The sequence below is a fragment of the Equus caballus genome, chromosome 12 (assembly GCF_041296265.1).
Source record: "Equus caballus isolate H_3958 breed thoroughbred chromosome 12, TB-T2T, whole genome shotgun sequence".
Classification (NCBI taxonomy): domain Eukaryota; kingdom Metazoa; phylum Chordata; class Mammalia; order Perissodactyla; family Equidae; genus Equus; species Equus caballus.
The window spans coordinates 38,888,677-38,909,886 of NC_091695.1; the positions used below are offsets into that span (position 1 = coordinate 38,888,677).

The following is a 21,210-nucleotide window of genomic DNA, read 5'->3' on the forward strand; positions in this document are numbered from 1 at the left end:
CACTGGAGGTGACAGCTGCCCCCAGAGCGAGACACAGACAGCCATGTGCACACTGCCACTTGTCTGACAGGCTACAAATGCTTTCCAACCCCATCTCGCTGGGGTCTCACAGCGACCCTGAGCAGTGGGCGGGGCCACAGCATCAGCCCATGTACCTGGTCGGGGGAGGCAGCCCCTCAGGGCCCACCCTCTGGCCTTCCAGGGGGAAATGACCCTCAAGCCGGGGAGAAGAGGCTCAGACTCCAAACTGGTTTGGAAGAACACTCATTGGGGAACAAAGGGAGCCAGAAGCTAGGTTGCATAATGGGGGTAAAAGGACCAGTGTGCAGTGGGCCGGTGTAGTGGGAGGCAGTGAGCCTGTCAAGTGACTGTGAGGCCACACCGGGAGGGGAGGAGATTCACAGAGCAGACCCCATCGTGCAGGGCCTCGAATGCCAGGCCAGTAACAGCAACGCTGCCCCTACAGGCCCCCGGGGAGGGAGGGGGGGAGGGCGGGTGGCTGGAGAAGTTTCTGGGTGGGAGAAAGCGGCAGACCCAGGGACGCAGCAGGCGGCAGCCTAGATTCCCTGGGGAGGCGAGCCCCGGAGGCTCTTTCTGCGGCTCATCTCTCCAGCGAACGCAGCCCCAGGAGGCTCACAGCCCCTTGCTACCCTGCCACCTCCCCGCTGGCACAATCCGCTCCCGGATGGGGGCAGCAAAGCGCGCGGAGGGCCCGGCAGCCGCTGGCCCGCCCCCGCCCGGGCGCCCCCCCCCACCCCCCCGCGCGCCACCCACCCCCACCCCCGCCGGCCACCAGGGGGCGCTCACCGTCCTGCCGCACCAGGCCCTGCTGGATGTAGCGGATGTAGGTGAAGAAGTTGCACACCGCCGTGATCTGCGGGCACGAGGGGGAGCGTGCGATCAGAGACCGGAGCGGGAAGCCCCGCGTCCCATCCGGGCCAGATAACGCTCCCTGAGTCCAAAGGGGCTGGGCTCTAAAGTGATAATTAACGACAGCCGTAGGCGACTCCTAATAAAAAAAGTGTCCGCTGACATTGAATAGAGTACCATTTCCAGCGAGGCAGGCGTGCTCAGCATTCTCATTTTACGCGTGGCGAAAACGGAGGCTCCAAGAAGGAAGCCCCCTGACAACTGGGGAGGTCACGGAACTAGTAAGTGGCCTAGCTGGAAGATGAAACCAGGCAGTTGGCCCTGGAATCCACATTCACCCCAAGGGGCCTGCTGCTCTGGACACTGGAGGCACGATGGCCAGGCCTTAGCCGGTTGCTGTCTGTAATGCCAGGAAAGGCGAGGGGATCAGAACCTGCCCACCTGGCTGCCCTAGGTCCCCGTGGCTGAAGGCCACAACCTGGCCTGAGGTCTGCACCATGCCAGGCCCTGTGCTGGGCCCTGGGGTCCCCGAGCTGGCTCACAACTGGGTCCTGCTATGAAGACTCTCATACTATGAAGAGGGCGCTGCTTATGCCCGCCCAGGTCCCTTCCCCAGGCTGGGGTCCCATCTCCCTGTGGCTGGCAGCTGTGCCCACAACAGCCCCCAGTGAATGTCCAGTGCTCTCGGAGGAGGGGTGGGGTGGGTGTCCAGTGTGTGGGGGCCCCCAGGCTGGGGAGTGGAGGAAGCTGCAGGGAGGGGGTGATGCTCCTGCTGGGCCTTCAGACTTCCATACAGGAGCCCTTGCCAGGAGGACAAAGTGGGTGCAGGCGGGGGGTGGTGAGAGAGAATGGCCAGGTCAGAGACTAACCGGGTGTGGCTGGAGGGCTACCTGGGAGGCCTGAGGAGGGGCTGTGGCTGGCAGGACAGAGGCTGGGGCAGGAGAAGCTCGAGCGTCAGGTCGTGGTGTTGCCCAGTGACCAGTGGGCCCCATGGGGGGCTGGTGAGCAGGGAGTGGCAGGGAACAGCGGGGCTCCCTCCCCAGGGCTGAGCTTTGGGGACAGAACTCTCTTCCCTCTATGGACGCCACCTCCCTTGGCCTCTTCAGGGTGGGGACCACATCCTAAAATTTAACATGCTTCTCATCTCATCTCCCATCCTGGCTCCACCCCACACAGCGGACACGCAGGCCTGGAAGATTCAAGGTCCTAGATGTAATTTTGCTACACACGGGAATGTCTGGCATGGAGCTTTCTGTTGAGCCCTGGTTGGGATCGGAAAGAGCAGAGGGGACCTGTGGCCGCTGAACAAGGCTCTGGAGTGAAAAGAGACTGGATTCAGAGTGGGGAGACCCCAGCTCTAGGCTGAGCGGCCCAGGCACACCCTTTCCTTTCTAAGGCTCAGACTCCCTTTGGAGCCCAGCTCGATGCTGGGGGCAGCACAGGACGACACTCTCGGATGCCCTGCGGAAGCTGTCAGGGCCAGACCAGCTGCCCTCGCCATTCAGCCTGCTGCCCGACGACGGGACCGCCGTCCACTTCAGTTCCCGTGAGGAGCCTCCAGTGGGTCAAGGGGAGGAGGAAGGGCCCGTCCACACCAAGCCTTAGGGTTTTCCAAACACGTCCTCTTTTGTTCCTTAAAATCCTCTTCTCAGTCTATGAGGCGACAGAGGAACGGGGCCCACTCCACCCTTAACCCCCAGCTCAGTGAGATCCCCTGATGCAGCCGGGGTCACCCAGCAGGTGAGGGCAGAAGCTGGGATTCTTTTGAGGGTGTCACGCATTCATTGTGTGACAGACGTGCCTCGGAACCTTCTCAAAAGCCTGGGGCCAGAGCCTGAGCTGGGAGTCAGGACCCTAGAACTTTTGTTTTTTTTGAGGAAGATTAGCCCTGAGCTAACTACTGCCAGTCCGCCTCTTTTTGCTGAGGAAGACTGGCCCTGAGCTAACATCCATGCCCATCTTCCTCCACTTTATATGTGGGACGCCTACCACAGCATGGCTTGCCAAGTGGTGCCATGTCTGCACCCGGGATCTGAACCAGCGAACCCCGGGCCGCCGAGAAGTGGAACGTGCGAACTTAACCGCTGCACCACCCGACGAGCCCCAGGACTCTGGAACTTTAACCTGAACTCTGGTGTGGCTTCCTTGATTAGGACAGAGGTGATGGGTGTCACTCTCATGATTATGTTTTGGCAAGCAAGAAAACAGTTACCTAAGTCCTGCAACCACAAGCAACTGAATTCTGCTGACAGCCACGTGAGCTCAGAAGAGGACCCCATCTCTAAAAAAGACGCAGCTGGCTGACACCTTGTCTGCAGCTCAGGAGACCCCGAGCAGAGGACCCAGCTAAGCTGCGCCCAGACTCCTGGCCCAGGGAAACTGTGAGCAAGTAAATGGGTGTTGTTTTAAGCCACTAGGTTAGTGGTAATTTGTTAAGCAGCAAGAGCAAACTAATACACCTGGCTTGGCTGTGTGGCCCGAGTCAGTCTCTGCATCTCTCTGAGCCCGAGCCCTGCTCAGTAGACCGAGGTTGTGCTCTGAGGCCTGGGGCCCAGAGTCCCAGCCCAGGGAGCCCCTAAGGAGCCAAGTGACCTCCCACTGGATGACTCACCCTGGCCCGGGAGGACGGTGAGATGTAGTAGTGGCCCTCAGAGTCCCCGAGCCGGATTCGGTGGCGACAGGCGCGGGCCAGCCCGCTCAGGGCACAGGTGCTAGGAGAAAGCAGAGGGGGCCATGGGGGGCCGGCTGGGGCCCGCCCACCCAGCTCATGCAGGGAAGATGCAATAGCCAGGAGGATGCACAGAGGGAGGGGAGGCCAACAGACACGGGGGCGGGGCCTGGCATCCTCTCCCCCACCGCCCCAGCTTCCCAAGGAGCCTGGGGCCAGGCCACCGAGCAGGCAGCCCCAGAAGTCCCTGGGACAGACCCTGAAACCAAGCTGGAGCCCACCCCTAGACCCTTCACCAGGTGTGCCAAAGCTCTACCTGCTGCAGCCCCTAAAAATGCCCCCCAACTTTACTGGGGGCCTCAGACCCAGTCATCCCTCCCCTCAACTAAGCGAGAGTCCACTCTCTCCTCCACTGGGTCACCAAGTCCCCAGGCTAGGTCATGCCAGCAGGGCCTGGATCCCCTCAGCTCCCTCCCACCAGCCCTCCGCCTTGTCTCTTCCCTTCTTCTTATAGCCAGGGGCTCCTCCAAAATCCCACATCTACCCCACCAGCTTTCCCCACTGCTCTCCTATGCCCAGGAAAGAGGTATGGAGAATCCTGAGTCAAGGCGGGTTCAATAGGTTCCTTGGCTGCAGGACTTATCAGAGCCTTTGCTGCCTCCAGGTTCACTGGGACTCTCATCGGACCTTTTTTCAGCAAACATCTATTGATGATTTGTGAAATGCTAGCCTAGCAGGTTAAAGCTCAAACTTCATTTGAGGCACTCTCTTCTGACCCCAAACACCCTCTGTGGCCTCAGCCCCCTCCCCCTACCCACCCCACTGCTCTGCCCACCAATCCAGTGGCATTTCCATTCATACCCCTGCTTCTCATTCCTTCACTCATTCTGTTCCTTCTGCCTGGAAGGCCCTTCCCTACTTGGCTAACTGCTATTCATCCTTCAAAAACTGGCTCAAATGCCCTCCTCGTGACAAAGCTTCCGCCACGGGGCCTCCCTTGCTGGCCAGACCCAGGGCCGCAGAGGGGAAGTGCTCCCCACTCTCTGCCTCTTGCTCCACACTGACTGTTTTCTTCCACTGCTAGCCCTGCACAATGCCAGCTGAGAAGCAGGAAGGACAAGATGCCAGAGCTGGTGGCTTATTTATTAGCAGAAGGCAGAGCCAGCAACTAACATCACTTACGTGTCAATCGGGGCCCGGAACCCACTGTGGGAGAGACGGGGAGCGGGGAGGGATATGGGTCAGGCCAGCCAGGAGGAGGGAGGCCTCAGCTCCCGGACTCCCTGGAGAGCCTGGGAATTTCCGCCAAAGATGCCTCCCTGCCCTTCATGGGGGCAGCCAGTGTCCTTCTCTTGCCACAGCCACTGCCCACCCTCGAGGACCACCCTAGGACCCTGAGGCTCGGTCTTCCCTGGCCACCCCCTCGGCAGAGCCCAAGGCCAGGTGGGGCTTTCCCAAGTGGGCAGGCAGGGATGAAGGGCGCCAAGCTTACTTGGTGCTGCCACACTCGACCGCGGCCACCTTCATGGCGGGCAGTGTCTGCGAAGCCACGGGCTCGATGGTGAGCGTGTTGTCCTCCACGGCGGCCCGGACCAGCACCGAGAGCTGTGGCAGACCAGGGCGGCAGTGGGGGCGTGGTGAGGGGCTGGCCTCTGGGGGAGGGGCTGGGCCCCTGGCTGGCCACCCTCTGCCTTCCCTCACCTCCTGCATGGTGAAGTCCAGACAGGGACCCACATCCTCCCGGTACACCCTTTCCAGGAAGGGGCAGGTCTTGTCGAGGGTGGGCGATTCCCTCCAGGCCTGGAACTCTGCAAACAGGACTGTGTCCACCTGCGGGGGAGGGCGAGCCAGGTGGGGCGGTCAGGAGGCGCGCTGGGGGCCAGCACTGCGGAGGCGGGCGGAACGGGCGGAGCCGAAGGAGGTGGGGAGCCAGGGAGGGTGCAGGGCAGGCCCCAGCATGCCAGCAGGTCTGTCCCCAGTGGCCGTGCAGGGGAGCTGAGTCGCTCTGCACCAAAGAACTCAGAACTCATTTCTAGGGGTGTTTTCAGTTTGCTGGCACTATAAGATTACAGTCTTGGGTCCAGGGTCTTGTCCTGAAGACCCTCACCACCTTCTTGAGGAGGAAAAGAGTGACCCCACAGGTACCCACAGGTAGCCCCAAGTACATGCAGCACACGCAGGAGGGAACACACACAGGCTGCCCCCTCCGGAGAGGCCCCTCGAAGGCCGTCCTGGGGCGCATGCAGAGTGAGTGAGGCTGGGACGGGGCCAAGGGGGTGGCCCCTCTCTGGGGCCGTTACCTGCCGGGAAAAGGAGAGACAGGTAGCGGAGGTGGGGGCCACGGGCAGCTCCCCGGGCAGGAGCTGCCAGGCTGGCTCGTAGGTGAGGTGAACCACCTTGCTGGGGACCACACAGAGGAGCAGGGAGAGGAGGGGGGGCAGCCCGGGCTGGGCAGGAGGGCCGGGGCGGGGGCAGACAGACAGACAGACAGGTGCAGAGAGACAGACAGGAGGAAGGAGATGTTAGTGTCCAGTCGGAAGCTCAGAACTCAGAAGGCGGTCAAGAGGCCAGGCCTGCGGCTCCTCCCCAGAAGTTCTGGAGACATCGGGCAGGATGGGGCTGGGGGCTGCCTTGGCGTCCAAGACCCCAGGAAGCTGAATCCCACTACAGCCATCGTGGGCGTTCGCTGGGTGCATCCCTAAGCTGAGCTCCTGACATCTGTGACTCAGTTCCTCCCATTGTCCCAGGAGGGAGTGAGGACACAGAGGCACTGACAGGGGAGCTCACTTGCCCAAGGACCTGCAGCCAAGGACATCACGGCCCATTGTCCAGCCCAGACCAAGTACCCCTGTACCCAGCTGATGGGAGAGGGAGGCAGCCCCCCCAAAGGCCCTGTTCATCTTGGTACCACAACCAAAGGGCACTGAGGACTCTCAGTCTAGGGTGTCACAAGGTGGTCCTGGCCTCAGGCCTGAGGGTGCACAGGGCCCAGGTGGTCTCTCCCCAGAGGCCCAGTAGTGTGGCCTCTTCAGGTGGAAGACTGCCCAAGGGCAGGCCCTCAGGCCCAAGGCCAGCCTCAGGTGCAGAGGATAGCCCTTACTGCTTGGAGGGGCGTGGAGGGGGTTATCAGGCCTCCCAGATTGTACACAGCAGAGGCTGAAGGCCAAACCAACCTCATGTCACAGGGAACCTACCCACTGCTCACAGCCAGAGGACACAGAGGCCCAGAGAGGGCAGGACAGTCTCCAGGTCACACAGCCAGGGGCTAAGCCAGATCCCCACTGGGCCCCACTGCCTGGCTGACAGTGGGCACCGTCTCCTGCTCCTGTGTCCACCGCCCGCCGGCCGCCCCTCACCTCTTTGCCCTCTTTGTCTGGAGGGAGGGTGTGTCCCGCAGTGGGGCACACGGTGGGGCAGAGGGTGCTGCTGGTGCTCTTGTGACGCAAGTGGCCCTTGCGGGGCCCGGCCTTGGTGGGGCTCAGGAGCTGTGGGTGGAGCTCCCGGTTGGGAGAGGCTGGTGTGGACGTGATGACTAGTGTCTTCAAGGCTGTCACCTCTGCCTGCAGCATGTCGATCTGGCGGGATGAGATGGGCGTCAACCTTAGCCCGGGGTTGACACCACCCTAGCCTGGGACAGTGCGCCCCCCAGCAGCCACTAGCACCTAACCCCACCTGTTACCCTTGGAAGAGCCTCTGTGGGGACTGAGACGCCCATTTTACAGAGAAGGAAACTGAGGCTCAGAGCGGTGACATGGCCTGCCTGAGGTCACGCTGTAAGCCAGGACTCTGTTAGATGCTTGTGTCTGGGAGCTGGCTTGGGCCTCCCACTGAGGGGCCCCCAGGAGCTGGGCAAACGAGCCCCAAGAGGGGAACCCATTTGCCCAGGCTGCCATGGCCTGACTGAGGTCTCTGCTTTGTAAGGGGGACATGGGAGGAGGGAAAAGAAGTGACAATTACCACAGGATCCTCCCAGCCCCTGAAAGGCCCAGAAAGGTCTCTGTGGTGCCGTGGACACACTGCCGGAGCCCCAGGGAGCCGGGCTCACACCCCAGTGGGCCGCGTTTCAGCTGTGTCATCTCGGACACCTCTGCGCCACCTTCTAGGCCTCAGTTCACCCATCCCTGCCGGCCCCACCAGGCCCTGCGAGGGTCTGACTGGGTAGCGAAGGCCGGTCCTCGAGGGTCTGGGCGGCGGGACCCTCACCTTGCCCCGTGCCTCCTTCAGCTGCTTTTCTGATGCCGCCTGCTTCATGTTGGCTTCTCGCACCATCTTGTGGGCCTCCTGGGAAGACAGCAGGGTCCGCATGCGGGGTGAGGAGCTGATGGATGGCCAGCAGACCCACTCCCCAGCCTGCCCCACATGCCCTGGTACCTCGAACAGGCTGGCCGTCAGCTCCTCCAGCTCCTGTTCCAGCTGCTCCCGCACCTTGGACAGCCGCTCGCATTCCTTGTCCTTCAGCTTCAGCTCCTGGGGGGCACAAGGTGGATGGCTGTCAACCCCACGGGGGCCCCCAGGCCTGGCCAGTCCTGGTGGGACCAGACCCATGGACCAGGCTCCATTCCTCAGGTCCTCTTCCGGGGGCCTCTGGACCCCGAGCTTGCTTCCTCTGCTGCCCCATGCTGTATGATGCGTTTTCTATTTAGCTCACAGCACGAGGCTGAAACCCCGACTATCAGTCCACAGGGGTTGGAACAGATTTTCAGAGATGTCAAGACTTCTAAAGTCATTTACAAGTCACAGGAACCAGTCTTTGTACTTGCCGCGTGCCCAGCACGGGCCTGACATGCAGTTGGCCTCGAGAGGTGCATGCTATCTCCGGGCCATGGGCGAGAAGCCACAGCTCTCCCAGGTGGGCCCCTGGTCCCCGAAGCCCCCTCCCCGCCCTCAGATCCCCACCTTCTGGGCTTTGTGCAGCTCCTCCTTCAGGAACTCCGAGCCCTTCTCGCGGATCTCCATGGAAGAGCTCCGCAGGCGCAACACGTCCAGCTGGGCGGCTGCAGGGTCCTCCTCCCCCTGGGCCTCCTCCCCTACAGAGGCCTCGGCCAGGCCTCCTGGGGGCTCCCTGAGGCTTTTGCAGGGGCCCACACTCTTCCAGGAGACCGGGGCAGCTTCCAGGGGCGGCGGGTGGCCCTCATCCAGGTGAGGCTGGCTGCGAGGCAAACAGCAGATATGGGGGGTGGTCCTGGACCTGAGCCCAGGGACCGACCCCAGGGAATGCACCTGCCACTCTGGGCCTCAGTCTCCTCATCTGTAAAATAGGGACACTAGCAGTAAGGCTATCACTGGGTTGTCACAAGGGCAGGATGACCAAGCATGAGGTCTCTTGGAGGCAAGGACAGGACTCATTCATCTTTGTCCGCCACCCCTTCCAGCCCAGGGCCTAGGCCTGTGCTTGGCACACAGTAGGTGGTCAGCACACAGTGGGAGTCAGTGTCTGTCCAACAGATGTCTGTAAATGCATCAGTGTTGAGAATCTAAGTTTCTACTTCTATAACGTGGGGACAATCCCAGTGGCTGCCCCCTCAAGGGTCACTGAATGGATCAGAGTTGCGCATAAAACCTTGGCACACAGGAGGCCCTTAAGTGGAAACTGCTTTGGTCGCTATTGTTAATGCAAATTTACACCCTTTAGAGCAGACCAGAGAGGAAGGACCCAGGCAGGGCTGAGGCAGGAAGATTCCGCAAAGAGCTCAGGCAAGGCAGTGCCACTTCCTGCCCCCTGGACCTTGTGGGGAGCAGTCCAGCTCTCTGCTGATCTGCCTTGTGAGCTCAGGCAAACACTCCCTCTCTGGGCCTCAGGACCCTTCTCTCCCTGAAGTTGAAGACCCTAGAGGCAGTTGGGGGGGGGGGCGGGCACCAGCCTCTGCCCTCACCCCCCGCCCCCATCTACACCCACCCCTTCGCAGCAGACCCTGAGGAGGGAGGGAGAAGGCTCGGCCAGCGGTGGTTTGTGCCAAGACAGCACCTCTGGACTCGCTCACTCAGCAAAATCCGGTGGCTCCTGAGCCAGCAGCTTCTGAGCTGCAGTGGCTGGCCTGAGGGTGGGGGGCTGGGCTGGGCCACTGATAACAGTGGGGAAGTGGAGGGGAGGGGGCTCAGAGGGGCCCACATGGGAGGGAGGAAAGACAAGGCCCAGGAGGGTCGTGGGATTCAGGATTCCCGCAGGAAAAGGGCGAGGCAAGGCTGGGAACCAGCCCCTTCTCCCTGTCCTCTGGACCCTGGGATGCTCTCCAAGTAGTCCCTGAGCCTCAGTTTCCCCCAGGCAACACAAAGGGACTGGACACCCAGGGACCCTAGCAATGAGCCCATTCCGAAACCTTCACACGGCCCCGTCCAGCCACTCAGCCCAGCCCGCCCTCTGCTTTGGAACTGGCCCAGAAAGTGGCCTTGAGACTCCTCAGGCTGGGTCCCGCCTGGCAGGGATATGGGGCTTTGAGGAATAAAGTGGCAACACACATCCTTCACTCTATCAACTGTGTTCATGCCACACGGGGATCTTTCCCAACACCCTTGTTTGGGGACCGGGGGCGGGTCTTGTTGGCAAGGGGAGTCCCTGACACTTGAGGGACTGTGGCCGTCGTCTGGCAGCCCTGAGCTGGGGTCTGCACCCAGGGAACTCGCACAGTGCCAGACACTGTACAGGCTGCTCTGCCCGTGTTATTTATTTATTTTTTTTGAGGAAGATTAGCCTTGAGCTAACATCTGCTGCCAATCCTCCTCTTTTTCCTGAGGAAGATCGGCCCTGAGCTAACATCCACAACAGTGGGATGCCTGCCACAGCACGGCTTGATAAGCAGTGTACCGGTTTGCACCTGGGATCTGAACTGGTGAACCCCGGGCCCCCAAGTGGAATGTGCGAACTTAACTGCTGCGCCATCAGGCCAGCCCCTGCCCGTGTTCTCATTTAAAACTCTGAACAGCACTCATGGTGTTGTCCCCATTCTACAAATGGGGGACAGAGTCTTAGAGGGTTGACGGAACTTGCCCAGGGTCTCACAGCTGGTGGGAGGCAGTGGTGGGATGGGCGGTCTTCAGCCCAAGCCCAAAACTCCCCAGTGGGTGAAGGTGTGAGTGGTGGCGCTGGTGCATCTGCCTGGGGATCCAGGGCTGTGAGGCCTGGGGTGCTGCAGGAAGCTCCTCCTTGGCTGTAACAAGGAAATCTGATCCAATACTGGCCCAAACTGGCTGCCCAGCCTCTGCTCAGGCCCAGAAACCGCCTCCCAGGAGGGAGAGCCAGGCCCGGGGAGCTGCGGCTGACAGCGGGGGCCAGAGTCGGGCAAGCCCGGGGTCCACGCCAGGCTCTGGCCTGGGGTCCACGCGAGCCCCTGGGACTGTCGGGGAGATTCTCTGAACCTGCTTCCCCACCCGTGCGATGGGGGTAACGACCTGCAGGAGGTGCGCTGAGACTCAAATGAAGAGGTCACCACAGACAGCACCCAGCAAAGAGCGTGCAGTCTGCGGCCACGCCTGGCAGACACCCCTGCCGCGCCTGCCCAGGCTCTGGGTCCCACAGCTGAAACCACAGGCCCCAGGGAGATGTCCCCGCTGGCAGTTTGGAGACCTGGGGCCCAGCCCCACTTCCTCGGGCGAGAGAGGATGGCCATGGTCACTCAGTCTTGGCGGGGGCAGCAGACCCCACCTTGGGGGCTGCTCACTTCAATAGAATGAGCAAGAACTGGAGGCCAAGGGTGGGAGAGGACCCACAGGGACAGCATAGGGCACAGGGCAGGGGCCCAGGGTTCACACACTCAGCCTGGGTGCGTTTCCCTCTGCCAGGACCACCCCGCCGTCGCCCACGCCCCCTGCGTAGGAGAAAAAGGCCATCAGCCCCTCCAGCAAGGGCCGAGCTTCATCCACCGGTGTGGTCTGGGCCTCTGGCCATAGGGAAAGACTCTCACTCTCCAGCTGGTCCAAGGGCACGGGCTGGGGGTGTGGCTGGACAGTCCCCCATCATTTTCCCAACAGGCTCTCACTTCAGCCCACTACTGGGTTGTGGGGATGGGTCTGTATTTTGCAACCAGAGAAAAGAGTGGCTCTTGGAGGCCTGGGACAGAGTCTTGGTGATGTTCCCCACTCCTCCCGGTTGGAAAAGCCCACTGGGAAAATCCTAAGGGCAGAAAGCATGGGAAAAGCAGGACCCCCACCTCCCGTAGTCCCTAACTGCCCAACACCTAGGCCAGGGGTGTAGGAGCAGGAGAAAAGAAGGGCCCGCCCTGTAATGGGGGGACGTCCAGCCTGCAGACACTCGCCTCCAGCGAGTCAGAAATTTCAGAGGAAGGCAGGATCCCAGACCCCGGGGTCCAGTCCAAGCCATAATCCCCTATTATCCGCACACTTCAGAACCCCCAGGCCAGAGGCCCGAGAACCTGGGGATGAACGCCTGGGGCGATGGGGGACTCACTCCTTGGATGAACACAGCTTACCACTTAAGTGCTTCTGTGCTAGGCACTCCCCCCGTCCCAAGTCCAGGTCCATGGCCTCTGCTCAAACCTTCCCAGTCCCTATTCCCTGCAGAAACAGAGTCCAGCATCCAGGATACACTGCAGGGGCCACTGGGAAGGGGTCTGCTCAGGGGCAGGAGATGGGAGGAGTCAAGGTCAGGGGGAGACGGGGCAGCCAGCACCCCCCATCCTGAAGCCGGCTCCTCCGCCTAGAGCTCGGCAGGCGGTTCACACAGGAAAGGCCCCGCTGGGTCACTTCCCCAGGAAACACACGAGGGTGGGGGGAACGAGGCAATCCCCACCCCCCTAGGCCGGCCCTCGGAGGCTAGCAGGGCTTTTGTCCCCATCCACAAAAAAGGGCAAAATGAGAATGAGCACTGTTGGATCCTATGAAACCCAGTCACCCAGCAACCCCCACTGAGCCAGTGTCCAGAGGTCACTTCTGGGGCCAGAAGGGCCCAACGAGGGTCCTGTGTGCTCCTTCCCAGCCCTGGCCTGACCAGCCTGCCAGGAGGTCTTTCTGCCCCTCCGTCTCTCCCCCTTGGTCACCTCTTTAGTTAAAGACCCCCATGCTAATGGGCATAACGGGTTCATGAAAAAGCAGAGCCAGAGCCAGCGAGGGAAGCTCTGAAGGGGGAAGGGGAGGGCCAGGAGGGCACCCTGGGACCCCTCACCCTCTCCCTGGGCCAATAGGCTCAGCTCCAAGGAGGCTGCAGCTGGTCTGGTCTGCAGGAATCCCAACCCAAGGTCCAGTTCTGAGACAGCGCCAAGCACAGGGTCCGATTCAGGACGACGCTCCCCCATGCATGGGCAGTCCATCAGCCCTGAGGGCACTGAGGCTGACAGCCAAGTGACTTATGTCCAGCAGCCAAGGAGGTCCCAGGAAAGGTTTCACATCTTGGCTCCCTGACCGGTCTGCAAGCCCAGCCAGGCTCAGCCTACAGAAAGGGGCCACGTCTTCAGCTCCAAACACACAAGTATGTCGGATGCCTGAGCTCCCACCCCCAGCCATGTCAGCCCACCACTCCACGTGTCCACAGATGTCATCCTGCGTGAACCCCTGGATGCCACTGCAGGGAGATGTTCTCCCCAGCCCCGTTTGAACGATGAGGCACCTGAGGTTCAGAGAGGGATGGCGACCTGGCCGGAACACACAGTGACAGGGTGGGAAGTGAACCCAGAGGCCAGGCACCAGAGCGCCCAGTGACCCGTCACCCAGAAAAGTCCTGACGGGAGGAAAGAGGATGAATGGTGGTTTCGGAGAAGTGAGGCAGGATGCAGACGGGGTTTGAGGAAGTTTGCGACAGCGTCCGCTCCAGTGGCGGTGGTGGCAGAGGGGTTCCACCCAAGACTGCTGTCTAAGCGAGGCAGGCCTGGGGATGGGAGGGGACATGCAGAGGGGACACACAGAGCTAAGTGACCTGACTAGAGGATCGCTGGAGATCAGGGGCTGAATAGGGGGACAGAAATAAAAATTACAGTAAATTAACTAAAATAATTAAAAACCAAGGAAAAGGTGAGTGAAGACAATTGTACCGGGGATGGACATGAGAACTGGGAGGGGGTCTTTCAGGAAGGGGAAGGGGGGTGGCTGAGGCGTTTGGGAAGTGGCACGTCCTGTAGGCGGCTGAGGGGAGGCACCGGGCCAGAGGGAACAGCCACAGCGTGAGCCTGGATGAGGGGATGAACGACAGAGGACGGAGAGCCAGAGAGCCAGCCCGGACATCTGAGGAGGAGCCATCCCAGGCGTTGCAGGGAGGGCTCCAGAAGAGGAGGTGTCATATACGTCATCCATGGGAACAGAAGAATGCCAGGGAGGCAGGCGGTGCGGGACCCTGGGGGTGGGAGAGGGAGGGCCTGGACCACTCCAGGAAGGGGGAGGCAGGTGTGGGGGGGGGGGGCAGCGGAGCAGTGCCTTGTGGGAGGACTTGGAGCAAGAGCAGGCGAAGGTCAGGAACAGCCTCGGGACGGTAAGCAGGGATGTCAGAACACCTGAAGCAGGTGGGTCGGCCAAGCCTCTCCCCACCACAGCCCCAGGCCTGCCAGCCCGGCCCAGCCCAGCCCTGAGGACGGAATCCAGCCTAAGTCTCCACTGGGAGCGTGAGGGAGCTCACTCTGTGCTCCTGTGGAGCAGGACACACAGCAGGTGCCTCATAGCCGCCTCTTTAGTCCTAGCAGAATCTTGACCCCACGACCTCAAACACCCAACACATAGATAGTGAGCACCTATCACATGCCAGGGACCCCGCCAGCCCTGATCCATCGGATCCGCAGGGTCGCACAGATTCTGGCGTCTGGCACCACTGAGCCCCCTTCTCATCACATTCTAATTCATTTTGATCCCCCTCCCGGACCTGTTTTGGGCACAAGCATTTGTTGGGCACAAATCCTGTGCAGACACGGGGACGGTCTAGGACAAACAAGACTCTAAGGAGAGTCTGAGCCCTGCGCACAGGTGTGCTGATTAAGGAACAGCAGGAAAGACATCCCCACCTGCTGAGGGGGAAGGGTAGGTAGGTAGATCAAGGAGGGCTTACAGGAGGAGGGGACAGTGAGGGTTGCCCAACTCCTTCCCAAGGAGGAGGCCCACCTGCCTAGAGCCCCCAGGCCATACTTCAGACGACATCTCAGAGCCTGTAGTCCTCTGTGACTTAGGCCTTGCAGATCCAAGCCCCGTAGGGGAGCCGAAGCCCAGAGCAGTTAAGTGACTTGCTCAAGATCACACAGCCCACCTGCAGCCCTGGAGCTCCCCAGCATCCTGCCTGTCACAAAGACATTCTCCCATCCCTGGGAGGTTGGAGTGGCCTCACCTCAGTCCATCAGAGCCTGGCCCTCCCTAGAGATAAGCAGGATTAGCACCATCTGTCAGAGGGGTAAACTGAGGCTGAGGGGCTGCACGCACATCATGTGGCCACCCAGCGGCAGGAGACTAGTCCAGAACCCAAACTCTGGCCTCTACCAACCAAGTCTCAAGCGCCCAGCTCTGTGTTAGCTGCAGAAGTACCCAAGATGTCGTCCTTGCCCCATCACCTCGGAGCTGGCTTGACACCCATGACTACGGACATGGGAAACTGCGAGGGATGGGGAGGGGAGCAGCCGGTTTGGAGGAAGCTGCCTCTGGGTTGAGAGTTCAGGGCCCACTCAAGGAGTCCCAAGGAAGAGGGTCCACCCAAGCTCATGCAGGGTTCTGCCCCTGCCATCCACCCGGGGGGAGCAGCCCTGGGTCGAGGGCCAAGGGGTGAACTGGCACCAGGACCTGGCCATGAACAGCGCCGTCGCCCAAGAGAGAGATCTCAGTTCATCTTAGAGCTGAGGTCACCAGGCCCCAGAGACATCAGTGCTTTGGCCAGGGTCAGCGAGTCCTAATCCCAGATTCCTCCTGGTCTAGGAAGAAGGGTCCCGAGTATCCACCCGCCCAGGGTTATCATGAGCTACTGGGGCCACAAGCACAAGCAGCTCAGTCAGTGACCTGGGCAAGTGTGACCCCCAGCAGGGTCCCTCCCCGCTGCTGCTGGGATCTGGGTGAGCTCCTCGGACACCAGGCCCCCAGTGGGTGCGGGCAGCTTGGCCCCTGGTCCTTCAATCCCTGCTGCCGATGTTCAAGTGAGGGGTCCCTACAGAGGCAGTGCTCAAGGGAACCCCAAAACTCTGCCTCTGACTGCCCTGGCGCCCAACTCCTCATTCTGCCCTCAGGCTGTCCATCCTCAGTTAGGAGGCTCTGCCCCTGGCTAGGCCCTGGGGGATCCAAAGGTACATAAAAGAAGTGAGCCAGACTGAGCATCACGTGGGGGTCAGCCTGGTTCATCCAGAAGGGTTCTGGGAATATGGCAGGGAGGCTGGACTGGGGATCTTCTCCAGGACCTTGAGTCTTGTTGACTCTGTCCTTAAAGAGAGCATCCACCTACTGGTGGATGTCTGTCTGGCCCTGGCCTGGATGTCTCCAGGGAAGGGGCCTGGATCACTCGCCACCCCATAATCTGCTCATTTTACCTAGAGGCCCAGAGAAGTGAGGCCGTACTCTCAAGATCACACAGCAACTTGGTGGCTGTGTTTTGCCTGGGTGCATCCATCACCAAGGGGGCACAAGCTTCCTCCAGACCAGGCTGCTACTCAAACACAGCTACCCCCCCACCCCCACCCCACCCCCGCCGCCCCCAGCAGGCCTGCCCTAACCCCTCCAGGGACCACCAACACACCTCAACCGCTTTCTCCCTAAACTCAGTCGCCTTCCCCAGGGGCTCCATTCCAAAGCATATACACGTTGCTTCAGCTCTCTCTCTAAGTGTCGGGTCTCTCCACACCTCACCCCTCCCAGGAGTCCATTCTCTCAGCAGCCCCTGCTGGGGACGAGTTTCCCCATTCCTCCCCTAGCATCTCAGCTCAAGCCTTGCTAGGTGCCCTGGCGTCAAGCGGATTCAGCCCGTATCAGAAAACTCTGCAGCCCTTCCCTCCCTCCCCAGCTGGGGCTGGGAGGGGGCCTTGTCCTGGGACCACCCATCTGGCCCAGTTCTGCACAGGAATGCAACCCATCCCCACTCTGGCCGCATCTCCCCAGGTCTTTCCAGGCCATGGCGACGAGGAAGTGTCTGCTCAGCTCCATGAGAAGAACACGACCTTTCTACACAGACAGGGCACACCAGGTCAGCCAGGGACCGGGACCTCCCCTGAAAGCCAATAAACAGATGTGGGTCCTGGGGCCAGAGTCCTGCCTGCACGGGGGTCCCATCCCACACTCCGAGCCCGGTGGGCTCCAGGAGCCCCAGAGAGGTCCATCAGTTTGCTAGCTTCCTTGGCAGAGACTCAGCCCCTCTTTCTCAATTGCACTGCTTTCCAAGGTTCGCCCAGCCTGGGGGGCCCTCCTCTAGGTGCGGACCCCAGACTTACTCGGGCTAGTCCACCACCGCCGCCCCCCGCCCCATCTCACTTGCACTCCAGATGAGCTAGGGGGAGTTGGCGCTGTCCCTTCGGGACGCTCTGCCGCCCACCCCTGGAGACACCCCCTGACCCCTCCCCGCGGAGTGTCCTTCCATCTCCGGTGGCGAGGGGGCTCGCCTGTCCTCGTGCTAGCGCGCGCTCCGCAGCCGCGGGCCGGGCTGGGGACGGAGATCGCCTCCCGGGGCGGGGCGCGCGCCCTGCAGGGACCCGCCAGCCTCCAGCCCCGGGGGTAGCGGCGGCCCGGGCAGGCGCCGAGCCGCGAGCGCGCGCACCTACCCGCTCCACATCCCGGCGCCGGGGGCGCCCGGGCGTCGCTCCGCCGCGCCGCCGCCGCGATGTCCCCGCGTGGCCCCCGTGCCCGCCGCCGACTCCGCCCCGGGCCAGCCGGCCTGCCCGCAGCCTGTCTGTCCTGCCCGCAGCCCGTCTGTGCGGCTCCCGCTGGCGCCCCGGCCCGCAGCCCCGCGGCGACCCTGCCCTGAGCGGGTCACGTGCCCGAGGGGGTGGCCCGAGGACACGTGCCCGGCCCCGCCCCCCCGGCGGCCGGCGCTGCGAGCTCGCGCGCGCTCCCGGGGACTCGGGCCGCTCGGGCCGGGACGGTGCGACGGCCGGAGCGGGGAGGAGCAGCCTCCGCAGCATCCCGCGGCCGGCGTCACCCGCCGCCCCACCAGCGCAGCGCCCGCCCCGGGCCGCCCCGCTCAGGAACCTGCAGCCGCTCCCGGGCTTTCGGCTCCCTGATTCTTAACGGGTTGTCCCTTAAGGCCCGAAGACACCCTCCCACCCCCTCTCCCAGCTCCCCGGCCATCACTCCTTCTCTGGGCGGCCTACTCTGTGCCTTTCCCTGCACAGCATCCTGCCTGCTGGGAAGGGGGACAGACCCCAAAACAAGTGTTCTTTGTCCTACTCTCTGAGTGCTTATCTCGAGGGAGGACCCACATCTCCAGCCCCAGCCTCTCCCCACAGGGGCCTCCCTCTTGCTCTGACCCCCTCCCCCCACCCCCATCCCTCCCTTGCCCACCGTCTGCTCTCTGGGGAAATGCACCCCCCTACACACACCTGTCTGTCCCACAGCCTCTACAAAACCTTTCCCTGAATCCCAGACCAGTGGCCATCCGGTCCCTCAGTCCCTCTGTCCCCTATCCTGAGCCCTGACTATCGGCCTCAACTTCAGCCTGGATCTGGATCCAGTGAGAACATAACCCCTCTTCTCTCCTGCCAGGGACCATGGCTCCCACCCTGCGTGTCTCAAGGAAGCCCGGGAGGCTGGGAGGAGGTACCTCCCTTCCAGATGCTACCAGAACTCCTGGCACTACTCTTCCAGGCCCACACAGCAGGGTCCCCACGCTTGAGTTTGTCAGGTCTTCATTTGGGGACACGTATTTCATTCTTTCATTCATTCCTTCAACCACCCCTCCTGAGTACACACTATGGGCCATTCAAGGGCTGGGGACTCAAAGGGAAACTGCACAGACCCAGGCTCTGTCCTCCTGGGGCTCCAGCATGGTGGGGAGTTGGGGATGGGGGACATATTCCTAAGGACCTCCACTTCCATGACTACTGCTTGCCCTGGGCTCACCTTGCTAAGTCAATGGTGTCTTTGTTAAAAATAGAAAATAGTACTCCTTTCCTAGGTGGGCACAGCCTACGCCAAGGCACAGGACTTGGTGAGTGGAGGGCAGGCTGGATTTTATCCCTTGCTCACTTGCTTTCTTGGCTGGCACCTTGTGCAGTGAACAACTTGGGCAGCCCTCCATGACATCCCTTCTGACTTTCCAGAGTCATTCCACGCAGATCTCCCATGCCCTTCACTCTGCAGGGCAGTTGTTTCCACGACTGTGGTTTCCCAAGGGCAGGGACCAGCTCCTTCTTGCTGCTGTTTCTCCACCCACCCCAGCCCAGCCCAGGGTCTGGCCCAAAGCAGATGTCATCGTGTGTTTGTTGACGTGAATCGTTCACCAAACAAATGTTGAGCAACTGCTGTCTTCTTGGCCCTTGCCCTATTCACTATTTAGGAGACGGGGGAGATGACGCCGAAGGTGCTCGGGACAGGGCCCTTACCCTCCAAGACTTCACAAGCCTGGGCCGGAGATAAGGACTGGCCCATGTTGTGGTAACCCAGACTGGTGGGAGATAAGGGGTGGAGGGGGTGGCAGCCCAGGGCTGTGGCCCCAGAAGAAGAGTCCTCGGTATGGGAGGGCTGGTGGCTGTGGAGGCCTGTGAGCGAGGCCTCGAAGGACAAATGCGGGTTCCCACTTGGGAGCACTGACACCCCAGTAACTCACCAAAACTATCCTGTCTCTGTGCATCCGGTTCCCTTGGACTCCCAGACCTCACCAGCTCCTCCCCCAGCCTGGAGAGCGCTGTTCCTCCGCTGAAAAGGATGGGCTCAGAGAAGTTAAGGAAGCTGCCCGATGTCACACAGCGAGGGGTGGTGGGGCTGAGATCCCTTCCACCAGTTTTATGAAAAGAGAGCCCAGAAACCAGAGGGCTCCCTGGAAGCTGCAGCCACGTACATTCAGACAATAAGGGGCACCTACTAGGTGCCTGGCTGGCAGGCGAGGAGGGAGACATCAAACGTGTGTACTCTGCCCCCAAGCCACTGCCGTCCCCAAAGCTACCTGGTACTCCCCTTGCCAGCCCCATCCCCGCCTGGCAGCCTTGCCCACAGACCCTTGGCAGGAGGTAGATGAGGAACAGGAGTCTGCCAGTTGGCATCACCCAGACCCCCATTCTGGACTTAGGTCTGTTCTGAGCTCACTGTGTGACCCAGGATGAGTGTCTTGCCCTCTCTGAGCCTGACTGACTCTACATCCGTACAACCACCAAGTTGGACAATCAGGGCCACCCCTGTGGCACTGACCTTGTAGGAGGTTCCAGAAATTCCTCAGCATTCCATGTCAGGCCCCTGTCAGGAGTCTGGCTTCTCACCTACTCCCCCAACGCCCCGGCAGGGTGGCAAGATTGCCCCCTCCCCTCCACGTCCCGGGGCACCAGCTCACCTCTCTGTGTCCCAGGGCTCCTCTCTCAAGTTCCCCTCAAGTGTAAGGCCCAGACCTGTTGGGGCATCACAGACAGTCCCCGAGCTCATCGCCAGGAACACAGGGCATGTCGCTCGGGCAGGGCACCAGCTGGGCTTCTCAGGGGCGTCCATGCCTGGAGGGCCAGACCGAGGGTCCCTCCGGAGACTGCCAGGCGGGCAGGTGGCAGGAACCTTCTCCCCACCTGGCCGAGCCTCACACTAACCTTTGCTATCTCTGTGGAGCAGCGGCTGGCCGGGGAGGGAGGCGCCTCCCAGAAAGGCCTCTATCTCCTTAAACCCCATAATTATTAACTCCTGTGGCTCATCGGGCAGCAGCAGACGCTGGGGCCCTCCTTCCTGGGCTCCGGGCCACGGAAGGTGAGACTCCTCGAGGGGAGGTGGGGGCCTTCCACTCAGCCCGCAGACGGGGCCGCCTGTCCCCTCCCCGCCCAGCTTGGCGAGTCAGAAAGAGCCTGTGCGGCCCTGGTCTTCCACTAGCTGGCTGTGGGGCCTGGATAAGGACCCTCATCTCTCCCCCAGTCCCTGGCCTCAAAATCCCTTCAAAACTTTTTTTTTTTGGTGAGGAAGATTGGCCCTGAGTTAATATTTGTGCCAATCTTGCCCTATTTTGTATGTAGGGTGCAGCCACAGCATGGCTTGATGAGTGATATGTAGGTCCATGCCTGGGATCTGAACCTGTGAACCCCAGGCCACCGAAGCAGTGTGTGTGAACTTAACCACTACACCACTGGGCTGGCCCACCACCCTTAAAACTTTTTAACCACCAACAAAAAGGGACCACTTAGTGTGGCAGTTAGAAAAACAGGCCTGGAGTCAGACAGGCTAGATTCAACCCCACTTCCAGACCATAAACCTTTGGCCATGTTAGCCCCTTTGTGCCTCAGTTTCCCCAAGTATAGAATGGACTCTCACCCTCTAAGGCACACCAGGCCAGCTGCTATTGCTCAGACATGCCCTATATCCTCCTTTCCACACACCATCCCTTCTCTCTGCAGCCTCCACCCCATCCCAACCCAGCCAATAAATTTCTCTTTACTCATATGCCTCCTCCAGGAAGCCTTCCTCTGTGAATTGCTTTCTTCCTCTGCAGGCATTGGGCTGCAGCCTTCAGACACATGGTCTGCCTTGTGTCATGATGAATGCCCTGTGGCACCGTTGGACTCTGCTACAAGGACTGAGGGACAGAGGCTGGCCCACGCTTATCACTGAATCATTGATGCCCCCTCCCTGGCACATGGTAGCCTCAATCCATCCATGGG

General features: G+C 61.2%; 1 protein-coding gene across 14 annotated transcripts in view; it reads right to left on the reverse strand.

Moving 5' to 3' along the window:
* The window catches only part of RAB3IL1 (RAB3A interacting protein like 1), a 45,549-nt gene that overhangs the window by 1,271 nt on the left and 23,068 nt on the right, over window positions 1-21,210 (reverse strand). For 2 of the 14 annotated variants that reach the window (XM_070229995.1, XM_070229998.1), the window contains 8 exons: window positions 8,435-8,687; window positions 7,910-8,005; window positions 7,742-7,819; window positions 6,895-7,113; window positions 5,240-5,368; window positions 5,031-5,143; window positions 3,482-3,581; window positions 808-874 (listed from right to left, as the gene is read on the reverse strand). In XM_070229995.1, coding sequence (XP_070086096.1) covers window positions 808-874; window positions 3,482-3,581; window positions 5,031-5,143; window positions 5,240-5,368; window positions 6,895-7,113; window positions 7,742-7,819; window positions 7,910-8,005; window positions 8,435-8,687 — 1,055 coding nt within the window. Of the gene's footprint in view, window positions 1-807; window positions 1,010-3,481; window positions 3,582-4,720; window positions 4,745-5,030; window positions 5,144-5,239; window positions 5,369-6,894; window positions 7,114-7,741; window positions 7,820-7,909; window positions 8,006-8,434; window positions 8,727-17,190; window positions 17,566-19,910; window positions 20,065-21,210 lie in introns of those variants that run through there. The other 12 variants (XM_070229994.1, XM_070229999.1, XM_023654189.2 and 9 more) reach the window with 11 other exon arrangements.